General features: G+C 46.9%; 1 protein-coding gene across 1 annotated transcript; it reads right to left on the bottom strand.

The window, feature by feature from the left end:
• Positions 1–4,173: 4,173 nt before the first annotated feature.
• TFPI2 (tissue factor pathway inhibitor 2) lies at positions 4,174–12,625 on the bottom strand. Its single transcript, XM_027835924.1, is given in 10 exon segments — positions 4,174–5,632; positions 6,193–6,363; positions 7,863–8,042; positions 9,790–9,972; positions 10,593–10,740; positions 10,742–10,892; positions 11,007–11,069; positions 11,319–11,563; positions 11,608–11,669; positions 12,577–12,625. Coding segments are annotated over 10 exon segments (1,329 nt in total). The 3' UTR covers positions 4,174–5,555.
• Between the last annotated feature and the right edge of the window lie 10,965 nt (positions 12,626–23,590).

Raw genomic sequence — 23,590 nt, forward strand, 5'->3', positions numbered from 1 at the left:
CTGTCCTGGGAGGCCCGGGTTCAAATCCTACACCTGATGTTTGCTTCCTTGGTGACCTCAGCCCTGGGCCTCCTTCTCCTCTTCTATAAAGAGGAAGGGTCAGACGAGGGGGCCTCTGAGGCGTTGAGAGCTTCCCGTTTAGAGCTGCAAACATACAGTTTTGTGCTTCTGACAGCCAATTCCTCACAAAGGGCCTGGCTGCAAGTCTTGGCTTTGGCCTCGGGGGTTCCGTTAGGCCATGACTGCATTAGTTGGGGCTCCTGGGAGCATCTCCTGATGTGAGGGTATCTGGGCGCCTTTTCTGGTCTGCTGGAGGGCAGACAAGGAAGCTGTGTTGTAGCTCCCCTTGGTCTGTCTGTTCCCTGGGAGTTAGCCCCCCAGGACAGCTAGGTCTGCGATGGTGTGGCTGCATCTCTGATGACCTTTGGGACCCTTTGGGACACTGCTTGGTGTGCCCCTGGGCACTCTGAGAGGCCTCTGCAGAAGAGGCCTTCTATCCCAGTTTTCCTGGTTCTAACTTCTCCTCACTCTAACCCCCTCCTCAGTGAGGCTGGAGGTGTGTTGATAAAGCCTGCTCTGAGCAGCGTGTCATTACTTCTCCAAAAGCGTCCAGAGGCTCCCTGTTGTCTCTCATCCTGTGTTGAGTGGTGGTCACCCACCTTCCAGTCTGAGCTCCTTCTGTTTGCCTTTGTGTATCTCAAACCCCAGCTGGGCAGGGCCCAGCACTGTCGTCACACTGTGTTGGCTCATGTAATTTCTTCTACTTGGAATACTTTCTTCCTCCTTGCAGCCTGACCAATCCCCACCCTCCTTTCAGAAGCTCTGCTCTGTGGCCCTTCCAAAAATGTTTCTGATCTCCCAGTCAGCAGTGATAGAGTTCCCCTTTTCTCCAGTAAGATTGCTCTCCATGCCTCTCCCCTAGTGCTTGGGCACCCTGACCTGGTCATGCTTGTGTGTGTGTGTGTGTGTGTGTGTGTGTGTGTGTGTGTATGTGTGTGTGTGTGTGTGTGAAGGTTTCTCTTCTTTACTAGAACAAGCTCCATGAATTCAAGGAAAGGAAGAATGTCCTGCTGGACCTGGGGTCAGAAAGGCCTGGGTTAGAATCCCACCTCATCTGTAAAGTGGAATGAAGGAGCTTAAAGTACCTCCCTTACAAGCTCCAGTCAGACTGTTCACTGAGAACCTTTGGTCACCGGCACAAAGCTGTGGAAATGTCCCCCGAGTGCGGCAGCTGGTGGAGAGCAAAGCGTTACTGGGGCTCTTCTCCATGAAAGTCTGTGGGATTAGTGAATGAATGAATGAATGAATGAATGAATGAATGAATGCTGATTTGTGCCATTCTGTCCCACAAGGACAGTAGGGCCTGAGATGAAGTCAAGAAATCAAGAGATGACATCTCTTGATTCTGTCTTTTCTGGACAAGGCAGGGGCAAGGAGAGGTGAGTCATTTCGGTGACGCTCATGAGTGATTGAACCCAGGTTTTTAGACACCCACTCTCCCAGACAGCCAAATATTCCCAAATGTTTGTCCTGGGATGGGTGACTTGCCTGTCCTACTATACCCCAGCTGCTGATTGCTGTTTCCCAGACTCACCAGTCCATCCATCTTCTGCCTTCCGTCCATCTGCAGAAGCCAGGCATATCTTTTCTCCTCACTTGCAACTCTCCAATTCCCTCCTTCAAGGCTCAGCTCAGGGGTCACCTCCTCCACGGAGCCTCCCCTTGTACACACAGGCAAGTACACACAAGCACATATGAGTGCACGCATGCGCGCGCACACACACACACACACACACACACACACATACACACACACCAGTCACCTTGGATGCAGTGGTCTAAATTCTTCTGCTCTATAACCTGGGAGGACAGAAGTGCCTTGAGGGGAAACCTTGTGCCTTCTTGTCTCCAACATCCAGTTTGAGGCCTGGCTGGCCCCAAGCGAGGGTCTGCCATCCAGCAGCCACAGACCTGCTGAGGATGTTTCCTGGACGTGAAAAGAACACATGCTCTGGTTTCAGTGAAGTGCCCTGCAGATACGGGAATGGGCTTAACCAACAGGCTTCTCTGACCCAGCCTGGCTGCGATGATCCTCTCAGCTCTCACAAAGTCCCTCCATGGCCAAATCAGTGGCCCTCCCTGGCCACTCCTTGATTCCCTCATCAGGGCCGCTCAGTTTCCTCCTTGATGGACGCTCAAGCAGGCCTCTAGCTCAGGTGGTAGGACTCTATGGTATTCAGTTCAGAAGGGGACACAAAAAGGAGCCATCTTGTCGCCACTGAGTTAAATTATAACAGACGCCTTTAAAAACGAATGCATGTCATGAGAAGTCATGGCTTCTTGCGCAATCCTCTCCTTCGGGTTTCTTTTTACGGTCATGGCTGTTGCTGACCATTGAGCTCATAACAAAAAGAAAATTCAAAAAATAAGCAAATGAGGCTTTGGCACATAATGTTTATGTCATGACAGCTCACAGGAGCCTAGGAAGGGGCTTTCCTGGGCTCTATGGGTGGGTGGAGAGGTTCCTGAAGCCCCACCCTTAGTCTGCTAGAAGCAGGCATCCTACCCTCACTCCCTCCTCCCCCTCCAGGGGAGCTTCAGGGACCCTCCATCCATCTGGAGGGAACCCAAGGAGGCTGGCTGTCAGGGGCAGCATCCATCGGGAGGAGATGAAGCCAGAGGGTTAGAGAGGCAGAGGCCTCAGAAGAACGAAGGAACATCTGGGAACCACCTGCTCTCCTTTCCCTGGGCTACGTGAGTGGCCAGGAGGCATTGTAGACCTGCCCCAGGAAGCAGGGCCTTCAATTCCTTCCTCCCCTCCTCCCAAGGGAGGGCAAAGGCACCTGAGGATAATTCTTGCCAAAGTTAACATGGCTGAAAGGAGACCTTAGCCCCGAAGTACAGAACAGAACAAGGATTAGGGTTAAGGTGCTAAGTCCAGCCAAGAGAAGGGGGAGGTTGGCAGAAGAGGATATGACTCCTCCTGTTGTCACGTCATCCTCCTGGTCACTGTCCTAACCCTGGCCCCCTCCTCCATTCCCCCACCCCAGCCCCAAGGCACTTCGGGATTGATGAAATAGCAGGAAGCAAACAGACTTTCTTTTTGCTCTGGGTGACCTGAGCAGGGAATGGTCCAAAAGTAAAATGAGCCATTTCTTCCTAAGATGTGCCTGATTCCAACAGATCAGGGCTCAAGCCTCTGCAGTTTGGAATCAGCAGCTCCATGAGCATTCAGGGGGAGGCAGGTCTGGATCTGGTCCCAAAAGGGCTGACTCACCAGGATCCTTCATAGCTTAACTGGGCAGAAAATCATCAATGCAGGGTAAGACCAGTTTGCTCAGTGGGCCAGGCTTTCTGTAGATGTTCCTCTGGGGGACATTGTGGGAGGCTCAGGATCATCTCGGAGAAGACCTCTTGAGTCACCAGTAGGGAACCTTGGATATAGACCTGAGCATATCTAAAGCTCAACTCAGCTTAGTCTGAACTCATCACAGGTTGGTATGACTGGCAGCCTAGTGCTAGGGGACGGGCAGATGAGAGCCAGGACTGATGAGGGCCCACTCAAGAGGTTACTGGGAGGAGGACTTAGATGCCAGGGTCAAAGGTGCTGTCACAGCCTCCTTATCTTCAGCCTTATCACAGACTATCTTATCTTCAAGAGGGCCATCAGGCTAGACATCTGCCACACCTCAAACATCTCCAGTCTGAGGGTATGATTCTCCAGGGTTCTGAACAAAAAGGAGGGGTCAGCCCTTAGTTTACACTGGTCAGCTTAGTCTGTCCCTTTCCACCACTTGGGTGGTTTTGAGAATGGCCAGTACCCTCCATTGTCAAAGAGAGCAGGGAGCAGAAATCAGAGAAGTTCTACTTCTATAGATTACATTGGGCCAAATATGGGGGGAGGGGCTTGGCACACACCCTTGAAGGAGCCAAGACCAGGGGGCTTGGTGCAGAGAGAGCGGTCAGACCTGTGGTGTCTACTGGTTTCCTTCCACAATTTGCTTTCCTCCCAGGCTATTGGGGGTGGGGGTGGGGCTCCACATAGCCCCCAGACCCCTCTCCCCTGAGATTCTGTCTTGCTCCTAGAGAGTTGGGAGTGGGGGAAGGAGTGGTGAGAAGGATGTCTGCAACTGATTCAGCAAATCCCTGAAAAAAATCCACTGAAGAAGGAAATGGTTTCATTCAAATCAACGTTTTATTAAGAACTTGGTGATACTGAAGATATGTGTTAAATCCAAGTGTGATTCTTGATAGAAAGAAAACAAGCATCACAGGTAGTACCACTAAGGTGTAGACGATTTAACCCCTCAGAGGAGGGACTCCTAAAGCTGGGAAGAGAAGACTGGACAAGCACAGAAATATCGACTTTTTTGTCTTGGGATAACAACAAAGAAAGGAGAACATCCCGTCCTTCTGGGGTGAAAGGAATGGTCTAGGAGGAATCCAAAGCCCTTCTACCCCTTGGGTCCCTGATCCCCGTGGTCACAGGCCCTTTCCTTCCTGGCCTCGGTGAATTTCTCTGTGGATGGATATGACCCCTCCCTGCTGGGCTTCTGGAATCAGGGGCTGAGGAGGAAAAGCCTCCTGGTCAGGGTGGATGGGCAGAGGCACTGACCCCTAGGGAAGATGGCACAGGTGTGTCCACAGCAGGGCAGAGAGCTGCTGCCACATCACACCCTGGGCAGGTAAGCCCCTCGAAAGGACTCGCTCATCCATTTCTCCTCCTCCCCTTCCCATGTCCAGAACTGACTTCTTGTTTCTGACAGTGGATTCTCAAACTGGAGAAAAGTAAGCACTCATCTGTCCTGCCCTAAAAAGCCCAACTTTTAGTGTTTTCTCTAACTGAAGACTGCTTCACATGACTGTAGCAGGGGCTCCCTGGTCTTTTTACTCACAAGGGTAAACAGTCATGTCTGGTGGGCACTTTGGGCCTGGTGTGGGGCACTTGAGAGGCTGCTGGTTACTGGGAGGAGGACTTAGATGCCAGGGTCAAAGGCGCTGTCCCAGCCTCCTCCCCTCCCCCTCCCCCTCCCCCCACCGACCGTGCTTCAGCCATCCTGCACCAATTGGGACAGAGGACTACACCTGCGTCTTACAATGGTCAGACGAAGGACCTCTGCCTTCGGATCCACAGAACTGCCGAGACTTGAGGAGCCTCATTCAGTCGGCAGTTTGCTTTTTTCTGCCCTCAGAAATCCACTTCTTGAAGTGGATTGAGCTTGAAGACACTCAACAATGTCTTCTTCTGAGAGCCCAGTGGTTCAATGTTCCCAAACAGACCCCACCAAAATGAGCAGAAGAGAACAGAATAATAGAAGAAGGGTGACCCTCGGTTAATATGTCCTACAGGGCTTAGTCAAGAAGTGAACCAATGAGCCACAGATCCTTAGCAAAGAGCTGCCGGTAACAGGACAACACACAAAATACAACAACAGCTTCTGAATCCCAGGCATCAAGCAGCTCTGCCCGTACAATCTCTCCCATTTTCCCCATGTGTCGCCAGATGACTGCCAACCCTTCCGTCCCAGTCCTGGGGGTCCTAGGCAGGGGCATGATCAGGGAAGCTTCTTGTATGTCTTCATCTTCTTGGCAAAGCTGAGTCTGGGCATCTTCCTGAGCTTTTTCTTCAGGGCTGAGAGAAACAAGGAACAGAGATCACAGATGATCTAGCCTGGAAACCAGACTAAGCCCCTGGGTTTCGGCTGCATCCTAGAGAGAGCATGAGTACCAGTCCACGCATCTGCACTGAAATGACCCTTGGCTGACTGATCCCATTCTTCTTCAAAGCACCCTGAGGGCTGCTCCCCCGAGCCATGGTAGCCCTTGTCCTTGACTGCCTGACTGGCATTTCTAATTGGATTCATAGGTCTTTGGGCTAAGATACACACACAGGTATAGTGGGGCCAAATAGGCTGGGAGTATGAATCTAAGATCATCTCCCATCTGTGTTGTTCTGGTTTACAAACACATACACACACACACACACACACACACACACACACAAGATCTACATAGCAAATACAGGGAGGAAACCTTGTGGCTGACTTGGCACATGGGCTGGGGCCCCTGGCCAGCCTCTGCAGCCAGCCTGGGGAGTCAGACAATGCCAGATCAAGAAGGGGCCATCAAAGACACAATCTGTCCTGGAGCAGGACCAGTTCTTTTTGCTCCAACACTGATTGTTACCTGTACCTTTCACACAGACGTGGGCACAGTCTGTCAGGGAGACAAAGTTGTTCTCGTTGCCACCGCAGCCGGTGTAGGTAAAGGGCTCACAGATTTTGCTTTTCCAGTTGAAGTAGTACCGAGTCACATTTGCTGAGCAAGGCCCCTCATCCTGGGGGCTATAGCAGAAGGGTGGTACTTTTGGAGAGAAAGGAAAGTTGAGTTAGAAGGCTCTTGACAGCTGAGTCAGCCAAGCCCCAAAGGGGTGTTGACAGCATGTAATTGTAACTGAATTGTAACTGAAGCTATGAAATTCAGGGAAGAATGATCTGCTGGGGCAGAAGCCTAGGGGTGAAGCCAAGGCCATTAAAGGAGCCCTCTCCATGCAGGCAGCCTCCCTTGTGCAGTCCTCTCTACCCACACCTCTGATATCTGAGAACAGGAGCAAGCACCGCACCAGCAGCCCCTGCAAAGTTTGCCACTGATGTGCTCAGGAAGGAGTCAAAAGATCCCAGGATCTCTTAGCTGGAAGAAAGGATTGCAGAGGCCATCTGGTCTAGCCCACATCTGACCACGAACCATAACCACATCAACATCATCTAGCCATTCTTGGATCCTCTGCAGTGATGGGAGAGTCACTGCCTCCCGAGACAGCCCATCTCTCAGTGTTAGGGAGATTTTCCTTGCCTCCATCAGCCCAAGCTCTGCAGCTCTACAGTGCAGAATGGCTGACTTCTACAGAGGCAGAGAGGACAGACTCCCAGACCTTGGACTCCAGGTTCAGGGAAAGAGCCTTTCTAACTCCTGGATCTTCAGATACCTGAAGACAGCCCTCAAGTGCCCCCTCTCCACCCAATGAGTCTTCTCCAGGCATGCCCAGCTCCTTCAGTCCATCCTTCTATACCACAGGGGCCTTGGGGCAGCTGGGTGGTGCAGTGGTTAGAGCAGCAGGAGGTCTGGAGTGGGAAGACTTCTAGTGGCATAGCCTCAGGCACTTCTCTTTACCTCAATTTCCTTAACTGTGAAATGAGGATAATAGCAGCACCTACCTGGAAGGGTTGTTGTGAGGATTAAATGAGATAATTTTTGTAAAGCACTTAGTACCTGGCCAGTAATAGGTGCTATGTAAATATTTGTTTCCTTCCATTTCCCCAGGGACTCCAGGCCCTTCACCTTCCTGTCTGCCTCCTCTGGACATTCTCTAGCTCATCACTGCCCTTCTTACACCACACTGAGTCCAGCCAGAACACAAACTCTCCTGCTTCCCCGGGCTTTGCTTGGGTAACCAGGGACGTATATGATTATTGTCAGCAGTCCGGGAGGAGACATCAAATAGAGACCCCCCAATCTCACCAAGGCTTTTGCACTTGCTGAAGAGAAGAGGGCCAGGATTTTCCACATACTCTGTAATTACCTCCCTGAGGCTGAATTCCCAGTGCAACTACCCTTCAAGAGCTAGATCTAAAGTCCTTTTCATCTCCCTCCACAGGAGGACTTCTGTCCTGCAAAGAGTGAAGGGGTAAGGGAGACCTGCTGAATCTTCTCAGGTCGTGGCATCCATGAGTTAGATGGCCTACACTTGGCCAGTGTTCATGCTCAGCTGGAACGGGGTCATGGCATGAAATCTCCTGGACAGTGATGTCTGAGTTATACCTGAGGCATTTCAAGTACATCGCTCAAGTAAGAGAATGTCTTACTTTTCACGGGAGCACAAAAGTTCTTGCACATGGCAGCATCGGGGAATCGGTTGCGATTGCCATGACCACCACCGAATACAAACTTCTCACAGGCCATGGAGCTGAGATTGAAGAAATATTGCTCCTGGTGCTCCCCAAACTCTGCTCCATCGACTTCCAGCCTGCATATTTTGGGAACTCCTAGGAGAAGGAGGACATTTAAGCATCATTAGACAGTGAGGATAACGATGTGTGTTCCTCTAGCCTTTCAAGGTTTACAGCACTCTGTTTAGTAAGCAGTAACTAAATATTTGTGTGCACGCGCATGGCACTGTGCTAAATGTTGGCAATAGAAAAGAGCAGAAAGAATTCCTGCCTTCAAGGAGCTTACATTCTAATAGGAGAGACACCATGCTGATAGCTAGGTACATACAAGATAGACAGGTAGAGTAACTGGAGGTGAGGTCAGAGGGAAAGGATTGGGAGGGTGGAAAGGCTTGAAACGGATTTCAGGTTAGAGAGGCTTTTGCAGCATATGGGATTCAATCTGAATCTGGAAGGAAGTCAGGGAAGCCAGAAGGTGGAGGTGAGGGGACAGCCTCTGAAAATGTCCAGAGTCAGAAGATGTCATGAAAACCCGGGGAGAGAGAGCATCTAGTGGAAGGGGGTCAACAATGCCAAAGGCTGCAGAGAGGTCAAGAAGAAGTGAAAAGACTTGCCCAGGGTCACACAGCCAGGCAATGGCCAAGGTGAGACTCAAGCCCTGAGGACTCCAGGGCACTGTGACCTGGTTCCCTCTCAAATGAGTAAAGAGTAGTCCTGAGGTACTAATTCAAAAGCACATGGGGGCCAATAGCCAGACTCGGGTGGCTACAGCCTCAGCTGGGGCTCCATACTCACCATGCATTGCTTATTGAAAGGCCTTGGCTACTGTGCCCTGGTTTTCTGTGAACATAGATGGGAGCTCTGCCAAGTAAGTCAGTCTTTGGGTCAAAGGGAAAACCAGAGTCTTTGTTGCTCCCTTCCCTAGGACCCATTCCTTGTGGCAGGGACCACAAGAAAGTCTTGCTGTCTGGGAGGAGGGGTGAGAATTTCCAATTTGCCAGAAAAAATAGCATTTTTAAATCATGGTCTAAGGCTATAACAATTAAAATTAGGCAGCCAGTTAACAAAGGCTACTAGTGCAAGTCATGTGGAGTTGATTGTGACTCAAGTGGCAGAAGGATTTTATCTAAAAGCAAAGAAATCTTCAGGGGTCCTTGAGCTGATCAGATCTAGGAGCAGCCACTTTGCATCTGTCCCTTACATGCCTAGAGTGGGGCCAGGGCAGGTGGGGCTGAAGTCTGGCCCTCCCACCTCACCTCTGAGGCTGCTCGGAATCTTGGGCTTCTGTCAGGCCTCTGTCAGCTCCAGTGCTACCTCTTACAGGCAGCTCTCGGGACTCCCTCCCTTCACCACTATAGTGCCTTCTCCTCGGTGCTTATTGTTGGGGCCTTTCCCTCAAGTTCCTTGAGAGCAGAGACTCCTTCACACGACTCTTTTTTTTTTTTTAATCTCCAACCACTAGCACCCGAGTGGGCCCATAACTGAGCCGTAATAACTGATTGACTGAATGAATGAACGAAGGAATGAGTCACCTAGGAATGAGGTCTGAGGACCGAAGGGACAAAATTACTGGTTATGGGCAACGATGACGATGGTGGGACTATGTCTGGATACTGGGGAGGGGGACGTGTGGGGTGTGCTGGACAGGACGAGAGGGATGGGGGCTCAGAGCTAACACCGGGGAGCCCGTGACCAGGAAGAGACAGGCAGGAGGAGAAGGGGAGGTGCTGGACAGGACGAGAGGGATGGGGGCTCAGAGCTAACACCGGGAAGCCTGGGCGGGTCGCGGCAGCGCCAGGATGGGGGAGGGTCAAGCAGCGGCGCCCTGGGAGGTCCCACTTACTCGGAATCCACCCGCACTCCTGCTCACAGTCTTCCGAAGTCTCGAAGTTGTTGTCGTTGCCCTGGCAGCCCCCGAAGAAGAAGAGGCGGCAGCTCTGCAGGTGGCGGTCATAATAGAAGCTGGGGAGGCGGGCTCGGCATGGCCCTTCGTCGGGGGGCAGCAGACAACGCGCCGGAGGGACGTCTATGGGCGTAGGAAGAAGAGAGGAGTGAGAGCCCTGGGAGGAAGAGGAGGCCAGAGGACACGACCAGAGGACACAGAGGGGAGGCAGCGGCGGGGGGAGAATAAGACAGATGGGGAGGGGAAAGAAAGTGGAGAGGGGGAAAGTGGGGAGAGGGGCAGAGCCCCTTCCCCCGGCAGGGGGCACAAGGAGCCGAGGTGGCGTGAGGGGACGAGGAGGAAGAGGAGACCAGATGACTGGGAGGCCAAGAGAAAGGGTGAGGGGAGGAGACAGGCATCAGGAGAAGGGGAGGGAGGGGGACGGAAAGAAGAATGGGGTGTGTATGGGGCGGGGAGGGAATGGAGAGACCAAGAGGACAGAGAGGAGTTGAGAGACAGGGAGATCGGGGAATGGGGGAGGGGGGAGAGAGTGGAAGAGGTGGAGGAAGGGGAGGACGGTGGGGGGAGGCGGGGTGTGAAGAGGAGGGAAGAATTCCGAGGCGAGGGGTGGGATGGGGCGCTGAGCAGGAAAAAGAGGGCAAAAGAGGGCCGAGGTTTCAGTGCGGACCCCGCACCCCGAGGCTGGACGGACCCGAGCTCTGGACAGCGACCCTCCCCTCTCCCCATGGCTCTCTGTTCCTTACCTCTGGACTCTGGCAGAGGCTGCCCCAGCGCTGGCCGGGAGAGCAGAGCGGACCACAGCAGTAGCAGGAGCGTGAGCATGATGAAGGGACTGCGTTCCGGTCCGGGTCCGAGATGAGGGGATGAGAGTTGGGCGGTAGACTGACTGACCGACTGTAGGACGGAAGGCGGCTGGCTCGGAGCTGCTGGGTCTCAGCCTGGACGCCCGCGGGTGCTGGCCGGGCCAGGCGGGGGTTCCCGATTTATTTAGGGGAGTGATCGTCCCTTGCTCTGGGCCCAGCCCTGGGGCGGAGCGGGTCGGACTGGGGCGGGGTGGGTGCGCGGGGGCGGTTCTCAGTCAGAGAACTTGAACTTGGCGCCAACAACCAGCTGGAGGAGGGGAGGAAGGAAAGGGATGGCCTAGGTCCAGGGCGCACCCTGCGCATCTCCTGCTCTCCAAGCAAGGCGGGGAGGAGGAGGGAGAGGGCAAGGCCACGGGGCTAGGGGGAGGGAACCAAGAAATGGTGTGTGGGGGGGAGGGAGGGAAAGGCGAGGAGGAGAGGCTCCTCCTCTCTCTCTCACACCCAAGCACATCCCAGGGAGCTAAGACTTATACGATCAGTCAGTCAGTCAGCTAGCATTTATTAATCTCCTGCTGTGTGCCAGGCACGGGGCTAGGCGCTGGGGGGAGAAAGAAAGGCAAAAGGCAGTCCCCACTCTCCAGGAAGATCTCACCAAAAAACCCTCACTTGGTGGCTAGCTTGTTTACGGGCCAGTCACTCTCGGTTCGCGACACCGTGCGGTGCGTGCACCTGCAGCTTCTGGTAGCCACACGCGGGGGAAGACAGCCGTGGCAGAAAGAGCCAGACTCCCCAAGCCAGTTCACTTCCAAACTTCTGGGAAGGCCCGAGGCGAGCCAGAAGCACTTTTCCGATGCTGGGGAATCTGGAGGCTGTGCCTGTTCGGCTCTTCCCAGCAGCCTCTTTGTCACTGGCTTAGGAATGGCATCAGAGGAGGTGACCTCCCCCCCCCCCCCACCACACACCCCCTAATTACTGCGGGGAATCGGGGGGGGGCTGTTAGCACGTACTTGGGAAACCCTGGCGTGGAGAGGGAACACGCGGCTGTGTCGTATAATGGGTATTGAATTAGACCGGAAGCCCTATTACCTGGCCGGTTAGTAACTGTCCGAGTGACCTTGGATTAAAACCGTCTCTTCCTAGACCTCAGTGTCGTCCTTCATAAAATGGATTGTGGGGCAGACTCTAGGACCCCTCAGTGGCCCACTAGCTCTTAAAATGCTCTGGTCCCAGATAGGTTGGGGAAGAAGCAGCTGGAGGGAAAAAAAGACTTTTGAGAACAGGAAAATCTACACATAGAGTTTCAAATAACCTTGTTCATCTCCCTGAATTTTATTAACATGGCATTTATCAGTGTGACTGTCTAAGAGATGGGCAGTGTTAATTAGCTGCCCCCCTTCTCCAGAAACAATGCTCCGTTGCCCCAGGGCCCTTTTCATTGCTGCCCCAGAAGAGGTTCCTGGTATCTCTGGGATGGGACAATGTTCAGTGCCCCCGAAGCCCGAAAGTGTGTGTGTTTGTGTGGGTGTGTAACACTGTACCCTAAGTCACCATTGGCCTCCAGGAAAAAAATGGATTTCTTTAGGCCCTTATTGAATCTCCACACTCAGGCTAAAAGCTGGAGGGAATGCCTTGCTTCATGGGGAGCCCAGGGCCCCTCCCACAGGTTCTCCTCTTACCTAAGGACTCTCCTCTAGCCCCATCCCCCCACCGGTCATCCACCCTAGATACTTTGTTTGCCCTCATGGCACACCACGAATGTGCTCTGACGTTGCTCTGGCCCTGTCCATCTTTGGTCTTACATCTTGTGTTTCCCTATTCATTCTCAATCCAAGGAACCAGTCACCAGTCTTGAGAAGACAGCCAATGCTTCCACCAGACAAGGGCTAGGAAGGGTCTCAGGGGCAACCTCCAAACTTCTCTCAACCTATCTCGTCCTCAAACATGCTCACGCCCAGCATCCTGAGGCCCCTCATGGCCAACCTTAGTTGGAAGGATAGCTAGCTATAACACTGAGCTCACAAGAGGAGGTTAGGAAGAGGAAAGGAATATGGTCTTGGCCCTCTACTGAGTATCTGAGGATGGGTTGGAAGGGTGGGGGAGGATATGACAAGAATATAGATGATCTAGTGAAAAGTTTGGGACAATAAGCAAAAATGTAAACCACAAAAGCATTCATTTCCTTTCAATGGTAAGATTCGGCAAAGCATCGAGGAGTTACTCCCCTGGAAGGAGAAGGCAAAGATTGCTTCCACAGCTCAGACTCTAACCACTAGAGAATTTTCCCCATGTGAATCAGAGCTGCTTGAGCCATCAAATTGCCAGAAGCTGAGTGAGAGAGCCATGCAAAGTTAGACGATTTAGCTGAATTGGGAATTGTGTGCCAACACGGTGCTTCTTGATACGTGCTTCCTAGTTGAGTCAGTGGAGCCTTGAGTAGTGAGGGTCCCCATTAGTGACTTACTCCTTGGCCTCTACCCTTCCAAAGCTGAAAGGGCTGCAGGTAAAACTATAAATAGACTTGCAGAATCAGAGAACTTCAGAGTAGTCTGACACATGCCTGACTTCCTTCTATACCATGTTCCAACACTGAGATTCAGTAGACCGATGTTTGTGATAATGTTGTCCCATTCGTTGTGAGCAGAAGCCCTGTTCCTTTTTTGTTCTTCCTCACATCCACTAGTTCTTTTTTAAAACAAGTTTTTATTGATGTCTTCTGTTTCCTACATCATCACAGTTATGCCCAGCATCCCCCTCCCTCTCTGAGAGCTGTCCCATATAACAATATTTACATGTATTACACATGTATTATACATTACATTACATTACATATTACACATGCATTACACATAGAATTTTTTGAAGAGGAAGAAAAAATCAGTGACTGATCAATACATTTGAAAAAGTTCCCAAACCTGTGCAATGTAGAACACACAGAGCCCTTGTGCCTCCACAACAAGTGGGTTGGGAGTCTCTTCTCACATCTCTCCATTAGAGTCATGCTTTATCTTTAAATTTTTATTGAATTCACTTTTGACTTTTTTTTTTTTTGGTGATTTTTATTTGCTCTTAACATTCACATCAGTGTAATTATATTGTATGTTTTCTTGGCTTTGTTCACTTCACTCTGCATCAGTCCATATAGATCTTTCCAGGCTTCTACACACACACACACACACACACACACACACACACACACACACACACATGCACACACACACACACACACTTCTTACAGGATATTAATATTCCATTACATTCGTGTACCATAATTTGTTTAGCCATTCTCCAATCTGTGTTAATCTACTTTGTTTCCAATTCTTTGCTGTCACAAAAAAGGCTGCTATAAATATTTTGTCATGTAAGGGGCCTTTATTCTTATCAATGGTTTCCTTGGGGCATAAGCCCCAATAATGAAATCCTTGCTTCAGAGGGTGTAGAAATCTTTGTTACTTTATTCACAAAATTCCAAATTGCTTTCCAAAATATTTATACCATTTCACAGCTCTACCAACAATATGGTATTGTATCTATCATTCCATAACCCTTCCACCATTAACTATTCTCATCTTTTGTTGTCTTTGCTGATTTGCAGGGTATGAGGTGAAACCTCAGGGTTGTTTTGATGTGCATTCCTATTATTATTAGTGATTTAAACTAGAGCATTCTTTCATGTGGTTATGAATACTCCGCAGTTCTTTTGAGAACTGTTTGTTCATATCCTGTGACCAGGAATGTTATTAGTTACACATAGACATACACACACACACACACACACACACACACACACACACACACAAATATAGTTTATGTATCTTGGATACCAAACCTTTATCAGAGATATTTGATACAAAGATTTTTTTCCCATTCCAACACTTCTCTTCTTAGCCTAAGTGCATTAATTTTGTCTGTTCAGAAGCTTTTCAGTTTATCTTTTTAAATTGCCTCTATCCCTTATTTGTTAAAAAAAAAAATCTCTAACTATAGCTATGAGAGGCATACAAACTGCGTGTCTCCTAATTTTTTAATAAGATTTTTTAACATTGAAGTTGCATGCCCATCTAGAATGCATTATGGAATATGGTGTAAGATGCCAGTCCAAGTCTAATTTCTACCAGACTGCTTTCTAGTTTTCCCAGGAGTTTTTATCAAATTAGAATATTTTCCCCTAGACCATTTATGTTTTCCACTTTATTGAACACTGGGTTATTGAGTTCCATTGTTTCTGATTCTCTCTCATCTAGTCTGTTCCAGTGGTCTATCCCTCTGTTCTTTAGCAAGTGTAGATGGTTTTGATGACTGATGCTTTATAATATGATTTGAGGCCTAGGAGTACTATTTCTTCATTTTTATTCCTTTGAATAATTTCCTTTGACATTCTAGATATTGTTTTTGCCCAAATGAATTCTGTTATTTTATTAAGTTCTACAAAGTATCCTCATTGGTAATTTGGTATAGCTATCATTAAAAGTATAAATTAACTTTGATAATATTATCATTTTTATTATATTGGCATGACCTAGCCATGAGCACTGAATGTTACTCCAGCTATTTAAGTTGTTCTTTATTTCTTTAAGGAACATTTTGTAGTAAGTGTTTTGTATGTTTTGTTAGGTCAAACACCATATATTTTATGTATTTTAGAGTTAGTTGGACTGGAATTTCCCCTTTTATTTTTGTTTCTCGTGTTTTGTTATTGTTAAATAGAAATGCCATTGATTTTTAAGGGTTTATTTTGTAGTCTGCAACTTTGCTGAAGCTCTTAATTGTCTCAATTAGTATCTTTGTTGAGTCCCTAGGATTTTTTAAGTATATCGTCACATCATCAGCAAATAGGAATAGTTTGAGTTCTTCTTTGCTTATCTTTATGCCTTTAATTTCTTTCTATTGTCTTACTGTTGTTTCTAGCATTTCCAGAATATGTTAAATAATGGTGGGAAAAATGAACATTCTTGCTTTACTACTGTATGTATTGGAAAGAATTTTAATATGTCTTCATTGTATATGACACTGTTAGTTTTAGAAAGATGCTTTTATCAGATTAAAACAAGGTCACTCTATACCTATACTTTGTATGTTTTTTTTTAAAGCAAAAAAGAGTGCCTTACTTTGTCAAAGGCTTTTTCTGCATCTATTGAGATGATCCTGTGATTTTGGATGTTTTGGTTTTTAATATGATTAATTAGGTTGGTTGTTTTCCTAATGTTGAATATTCTTGCATTCTTGATATAAATCCCACTAAATCATAATTAATGATTTCTTGGATAAATTGCTCTAGTTTGTTAGGATTTTGCTTAAAATTTTTGAGTGAAGTTGGCCTATAGTTTTCCTTCTGTGTTTTATCATTCCCTGGTTTAGGTATAAGGACTACATTTGTCTCATAAAAGGATTTTGGTGTATGTGGGGGGGTCTTTCTCAATTTTTGAGAACAATTTGTGAAGTATAGGTACTAATAGTTCTTTAAAATTTTGATAGATTTCTGAAGGGCAGCTAGGTGGTGCAGTGGATAAAGTTCCAGCCATGGAATCAGGAGGATCTGAGTTCAAATCTGGCATCAGACATATGACACTAGCTGTGTGATCCTGGGCAAGCCACTTAACCCCAATTGCCTCACCAAAAAAAAAAAAAAAAAAAAAAAAGGTTGATAGATTTCACCTGTAAGTCTACCAAGACCAGGATTTCTGTCCCCACCCCCCAATTTTGGTAATTTCTTTACAGCTAGATCTATTTCTTTTTCTGAGATTGACTTATCTAAAGTCCCTATGTGGTCTTCTGATAGTTTGGGTATTTTATATTTTTGAAGGTAGGTATTCCTCTATTTCTTTTATGTTCTCAGTTTTGTTAGCTTATAACTGTGCATAATATGTTCTAATCATTCTTTTCATTTCTTCTGGTTTTATTGTGATTTCACTTTATTTGCTATTTTGTTGATTGGATTTTCTGTCCTCTTCTTTTTAATCAGATTAGCTAAGGGCTTACGAATTTTATTAATCTTTTCAAAGAACCAGCTTTTAGTTTCATTTATCATTTCTATGGAATTTTTCTTTCCAACTTATCTATTTCTTTTCTAATTTCTAATATCCCCTCATTTGTGCTTCTTTTAGGTTTGTTTCTTTTTTTGACTTTCTAATTTTTTAAATACATATTTAATTTATTAATCCTCTCTTTTAAAAATTTTTGTTAATGCATGCTTGTCAAGATATGATTTTCCTCCTGAGGACTGCTTTAGCTGCATCCCAGAAATTTTGGTATGTTGTTTCATCATTGTTATTTTCTTTCACATAATTATTAATTATTTCTATGATTTTTTTCTCTGACCATCTAATAATTTAGGATTTCATTGTTAAGTCTCCATTTGAGTCTGTGTCTTTTTCTTAAGGTCCTTGAGCCAATGACTATTTATTTATTTTTGCTGTGTTATGGTCTGTAAAGGATATATTAACTATTTTTGCTTTTTAACATTTATTTGCAATATTTCCATGCCCTAGTAACCAGGTCAATTTTTGCAAAAGTTCCCTATGGTTCTGAGAATATGTACATTCTTTCACTCTCCCATTTAGAAGACTCCATAAGTCTTTTAACTCTACTTTCTCCAGCAATTTGGTCAGTTCTGTATTTTCACTTTTGTTTATCTTTCTCTTAGACTTAGTCTCTCTCTATCCTCCATATTTCTCATGTAATTAAAGCTTTCAAGGTATCCATTCTAGGCTCTCTCTTCTAGGTGGTTTCTAAGGCTGCCCTGTAGAACTTTCTCCTTGGATTGTTCTTTTCCATTGTGCCTCACTCCCAGAATAATGCCGATTACTGTAGGTATTAGAGAAAACACTGTCCTATGGTAGATCCCTCTCCTCCTCTTCATCTCTTTGATTATGCAGACCATGACTGATCCACACCCTCCTCCTGGCTACCTTCTTTTCCTCATTTGCCTCAAAATCTCATCCCTTGGTACATGCCCCACTCCCATTCCCCCAGTTGCCATCTTTTCAAGCAACAAATCCCCTAGTCCCAGCACAAGGTCTTCATTGCCTTCACAGTACATCTTTCTTCACCCATAGGAGCATTTGTCAGTAGAACCCTCTCCAAATGAAGTCCCCAACCTTTTGCCTTTGCTTTTCGATCTTTTCCCTTCTCCTCTGCACCCACTCCTCTGTAGATTATTTTCTTCCTCAGAGACCACAGGGTCACTTTCGCTCATTGTTGGCCCTCAGTTGGATTCCATACACACTCCTCCCTATCCCTCTGCTTCCCTCCACCTTTGATGTACCCTTCCAGTTTTAATGTTGTTATTAAGTCACTCAGTGATGTCTGATTCTTCATGACCATGGACCACACTGTCCGTGAGGTTTTCTTAGCAAAAATACTAGAGTGGTTTGCCAATTACTTCTCCAGTGCATTAGGGCAAACAGAAGTTAAGTGATTTGCCCAGGGTCATAGTGCAGCCTTGGGGTGTTTTATTTCTTTCTGGGGGTCATTGTGAATTCTTTTGTGTTCAGAAGTTGTAGGCAGTTCTCTTGTATTGTTTCTTGTGTTGTAGTGTTCATTGAATTTACTTTTTTATTTTTGATACTGGTAGTTTGGTTTTCTCCTTTCTTTTTAAAAATCAATTTCACTAAAGGCTTTTTTTCCCTCAGAAAACCAGCTTATAGTTTTATTTTTAATTTAATTTTTTTCTTTCAATTATGTTAATCTCTCCTTTGATTTTCTGGATTTCTATTTTGGCATTTAATTCATGGTTTTTGACTTGTTATTTTTCTAGTTGTTGTTCTTTTAGTGGTGTGCTCAATTTATTGATTTGCTCTCTTTTTTTATTGATGGAAATGTTTAGGGATATAAAATCTCCAATAAGTATTGTTTTGGATGCATCACAAAAATGTTGGTATATTGTCTTATTGCTATGATTATTTTTAATGAAAATATTGACTGTTTCTAAGACTTATTATTTAACATACCTATTCTTTAGATAAAGTTATTTAGTTTCCAATTAATTTTTAATCTTTGCTTCAAAGATCCTTTATTGAATATAATTTCATTGTATTATGGTTGGTAAAATATCCATTTAATATTTCTGCTTTTCTACATTTGTTTGTGAAGTTTTCATGCCCTAATATATGATCAATTTTTTGTGTGTGTGAAAGTGCCATGCACAGCTGAAAAATAAGCATACTCCTTTATATTTTTTATCCAGTGTTCTTCAGAGGTCTAGCGTATCTAACTTCCATAAAACTTTATTCAGGTCCTTCATACTTTTTTGTTTGTTTTGTGGAGGAAGAAGTTTAGATTGATTTAGGTCTCAGAAGAGTTAAATTGAGGGCCTTCACTACCACAGTTTTACTATTTTTCCCTGTAACTCATTTAACATTTAGGAATTTAGATGCTATGCCATTTGGTAGATATATATTTAGTATTCCTCTTTCCCATCCCACTCCCTTAAATTCTTCTTTTATGATTATCAAAACATAACAGAATCACTCCCTGCCTGTCTGTCTAATTAGACTTCTTCCGTGACCCTTGATAATGATAGAATTTTGAAAGGATACATGTATATCTCTTCATCTAAGAATGTACACAGTTTAACCTAGTTTGGTACCATATGTTTGCTTGCTCATGTTTTCCTTTTCATGTTTCTTTTAACTTCTGTGTTTGTATGTCAGATTTCCTACCCAGATATGGTCTTTTCATCAGGGTCCATTTCTCCTCTGTAGTATTATACTCAGCCTTGATGAATAAAGTTGATTCTTGGTTGTGAGCCTAGATCTTTTGATTTCTAGAATATCATATTCCAAGCTAAGTCTTGCAGACCCTGACTGTGGCTTCTAGGTACTTGAATTCTTTCTTTCTGACTGCTTTGCCTTGACCTGAGAGCTTTGCATTTTGGCTACAGTGATGCTGGGAATTTTCATTTTAGTCACTTCTAATGTTCAGGGTGTTGCTTTCTTGGGCAAGGTTTTGTACATCTTGTTCTGAGCTTTTAATTCTCCTTTCATGTCTTTCTTCCACAGCTCTCATTCCTTTTCCCATTTTTTCATATCCCTCTCATCTGGTTTTTATAATCATTTTTAGTTCTATTTAAAATTCTTGGTTTAGTTCTTTTAAGAATTCTTGTTGGACTTGTGCCCAAGTTGCATTTTCACTTGAGACTTTGCTTGTAGATAATTTTGAGTTATTCTCTTCTTCTGGGTTTGCTTCTTGAGTTGCCCTGTGGCCATAACAGTTCTTCATGACAGAATTCTGAGTGTATGTGTTTGCTCTTTCTTCCAACCTTTTCTCTGAACTTTGTTCACAGTGGGCTGGCACACTTCTGGGCTGGATGTCTGGCTGGAGCTAGTGTCCTCTTCCTTGGGCCTGCAAGCTTTCAAAGCTCCAAAGAGATGTGACCTGGGGCCAATCGGCTTCCTGCTCTCCTTGCCTGATATCTGCAAGTTTCTGACCCAGGGTGGGAAGTTTCAGCAGACTGCTGCTGGACTCCACCACTAGAAGGCTCTCTCTGCAGGCTCAGAGTGACTTCAGTGCTGGCTGCCCTTTGGTCTGGAGCACCTGCCCAGGTTATTCCATGGCAGCTTCAGCCTGGTCTGGGGGCTAGTACTGAACCTCTGCTCTGTTCCTGGGGTCAGTCATGCAGCATGTGTTTGCTCCTTAATGTGCTCTTCACTCAGCACATGGCTGGGCCACACCTCCTCAGTCCAACCTGAGTCTGTCCTGGAACTGAGGATGGGGGAACAGAACTGCCCGATGGAACCTGTTCCTGCCCGATGGAACCTGTTCCTGCCCGCTGTGCCAGCGCAGCAGTCCCCAGGATCTCTTCCAGTTCTGGTCCTCAGACAGGCCCTCCTTCAGTCCTGGGCACTGTAATGTTCCATGTGAGGTTCACTCTCAGCCAGACCTCACTCCTGGGATCCACAAGACAGCCCGAGCCACAAGAATGATGCACTGGGATGTTTTGGACTGGATTTCCAGGTCAGCATGCAGGTTGATGCTCTTTCTAGATCTTGGTAGAGGAAGTATGGGAGGGGAGTGAGGCTGTACTTTGTTGTCCTACTCCGCGAGTTTGACTCTGCCCCTTTTTGCACAGAATTCTGCCCTCCGGGTCGGACGCAGAACCACCCTGTGCCTTTCACAGCTTCTCTGGGCAGGCTTTTAACCCTTCAAAACCCTGACACTTTGGTTGACTGTTCAGCCAAGCTCTGACCTCAACCTGATCATTTCCCCTCTAACTCCTGGCCAAGCCTCACCCCTGGGGGATGCCTCTGGGTTCTTCTCCCCACCCACCTCCTCTTCTCCTGCTTCATTAGTGAAGAAATCACAGCCTTGTCAACTGGACCTACTACAAATATACATTACTGAACTTCAACTAGGTCTCTTTGGAGATGTCTTAGGTCCTTGCATTGCTGAGAAGGGCTAGATTTGAACTCAGGTCTTCCTCACTCCAGGCCCAGCGCTATCTACTGATCCACCAACTATCTCTTAGCAGCATTTGTCACCTAATGAGCACTTTATGAATGCTGGTTAACTTGGCTTCCCTGTCTTCACTGCAATCTCCAGCCACTTGGACACACTCCTTTCCCACAACATCAATGACTAATAATCACCTACTGTGTTCCAGGAGCTTTGCTTGGTACTAGGTCTATGAAGAAAATGTTAGTCCTTGTCCACAAGGAGTGTGCAGTCTGAGGGGAGAGACAACAGATGTGTGTATTAGACTGTGCAGAATATATTCATGTTACATATGAAATCCATCCAAGACAGTTTGGCATTAGCAGCTAAAGGTATCACAGAGGGCTGCATGTGGTGCGTGCAATGATGGCCTGGACCAGGTAGGACCATGTGAGCGGAGAGCAGGCAGTGGTTGCAGGAGGTGCTGGGGGTGATTTGCAGTTCTATGAACTGAGTCAGCTGACTTGCAGGTCTAGTAAGGATCATTCTAGGCTCTCTTTGCTTTGCTGAATTTTTTCCACTGAGAAGTTTGTAAACAGGTTGGTGGGGAGGGCTGGGGCATTGTGTAGGTTGTCTCAGGGCACATTTGAACCTGGGGTCTCTGGGCTTGTGAAGGGAAAACAAAGCCCAAAGGAGGCAACATTTACATCATACAGCTGAGCACCAGCAAGGAGGCCATGGTACAGAAGGTCTAGAGTGAAATCTGGAGGAAAGTGAACCAGGGTGGCCTGGCTGTTGTTGTTTGGTTATTTCAGTTGTATCCAACTCTTCATGACTTCATTGGGGTTTTCTTGGCAGAGATACCAGAGTAGTTTGCCATTTACTTCTCCAGCTCATTTTACAAATGAGGAAACTGAGGAAAGCAAGGTTACACAGTTAGTAAGTGTCTGAGGCTGGATCTAAACTCAGTTCTTCCTGACTCCAGGCCCAGTGCTACATCTACTGTGCCACCTAGCTATCCAGACCTGGGCACCTTCATGAAATAAACATTCTGGGAATGTCAGCCAGGGGAGCCAGGAGGTAAAGGTGAGCAGGGAGGGCATTCTCTCCCTGTGTAGAGAATAGCCAGTGTAGGATAGCCAGTGAAAATGCCTTGAGTCAAGAGACAGAGGATCTTGTTTAAGGAATAACAATGGGCTAGTGTCACTGGATCACAGAGTACCTGGAGGTGGGGGGTGAGGGGTGTTGTAAAGTATAAGACTGGAATGGTATGGGGAGACAGGGTTATGAAGACCTCTGAATGTCAAACAGTGAATTTTATGTTTGATCCTAGAGATGAAGGGGAACTACTAGAGTTTATAGAGTATGGGGGTGACATGGTTGCACCTGTGCTTTAGGAAAATCACTTTGGTGGCTGAACGGAGAATGGAGTAGAGTGGGGAGAGACTTGAGTCAGGGAGACCTATGAGCAGCTATTGCAATAGCCTAGGAGGGGATGAAGGCCTGGATCAGAGTGGGGGCAGGGTCAGAGGAGAAAAGGGGGCACATAGGAGAGATGCTGCAGAGTGGGGAAGATCAACCAGAGATGCTGCAGAGGTGAAATCCACCAGAGGTGTTGCTGAGGTGAAATCCACAGGCCTTGGCAATAAATTGTATATGGAAGTTGAGAATAAGAAATGAAGGATGGCACTTTGGTTGCAAGGCTGGGTGATTGGGAAGAAGGTGGTATTTTTGACAGAAATAGGGAAATTAGAAAGAGAAGAGGATTTGGGGGGGGGAGGTAGAAATCATTCTGTTTTGGACATGTTGAGTTTAAGATGTCTACAGGACATCCAGTTCAAGATGTCTGAAAAGGAAGCTGGAGATTTGAGACTGGTAGTCAGCAGAGAGGTTAGGGCTGAATGAGAAGATTTGTGAATCATCAACATAGAGATGATAATTGAATCCTTGGGAGCTGATGAGATCATCAAGTGAAGCATGGAGGGAGAAAAGAGGAGGGTCTAGGGCACAGCCTTGAGGGACCCCCACTGTTATTGAGTAAGAGCTGGGAGAAGATCCAGCAAAGGGAATTGAGGAGCCATTGTATAGGAAGGAAGAGAACCAGGAGAGCTCTGTCCCAAAAACCTAGAGAAAAGAGTGTCAAGGAGGAGAGAGGGATCATCCTCAGGGTCACAGGCTGCTGAGGTCAAGTGGTCAGGCGAAGATTAAGAAAAGGCCATGCAGGAAGATGCAGCATAGGGGTGGGATGGGGGCACCCATCAGCTTTTTATCCTTGGTTAAAAGCTTAGGAACGAAGGGAACATTTAGGGAGGAGATTCCCAGACCTCTCTTTGTCTTGTTTTGATTCCTCTCCCCTACACCCTGTCAAGAAGATAGGAAGCAATGCAACGCATGATTGCCAGGGAAGCTCTCTACCCCTTCTGCACCCAAGTGGAGTCCGGGTGGAGCAGAGCTAGGTGGAAGGAGGGAGGAGGTGTCACTGGCCTCCTCCAGGTCCTCTCTGGGTCAACAATGCAGGGGACCCAATTCTCAGCTAATGGTCTGGAGGGCACTTTGCCCTCTTTCCAGGA

This window comes from Vombatus ursinus, unplaced genomic scaffold (genome assembly GCF_900497805.2).
Source record: "Vombatus ursinus unplaced genomic scaffold, bare-nosed wombat genome assembly UNPS02014817.1, whole genome shotgun sequence".
NCBI lineage: Eukaryota > Metazoa > Chordata > Mammalia > Diprotodontia > Vombatidae > Vombatus > Vombatus ursinus.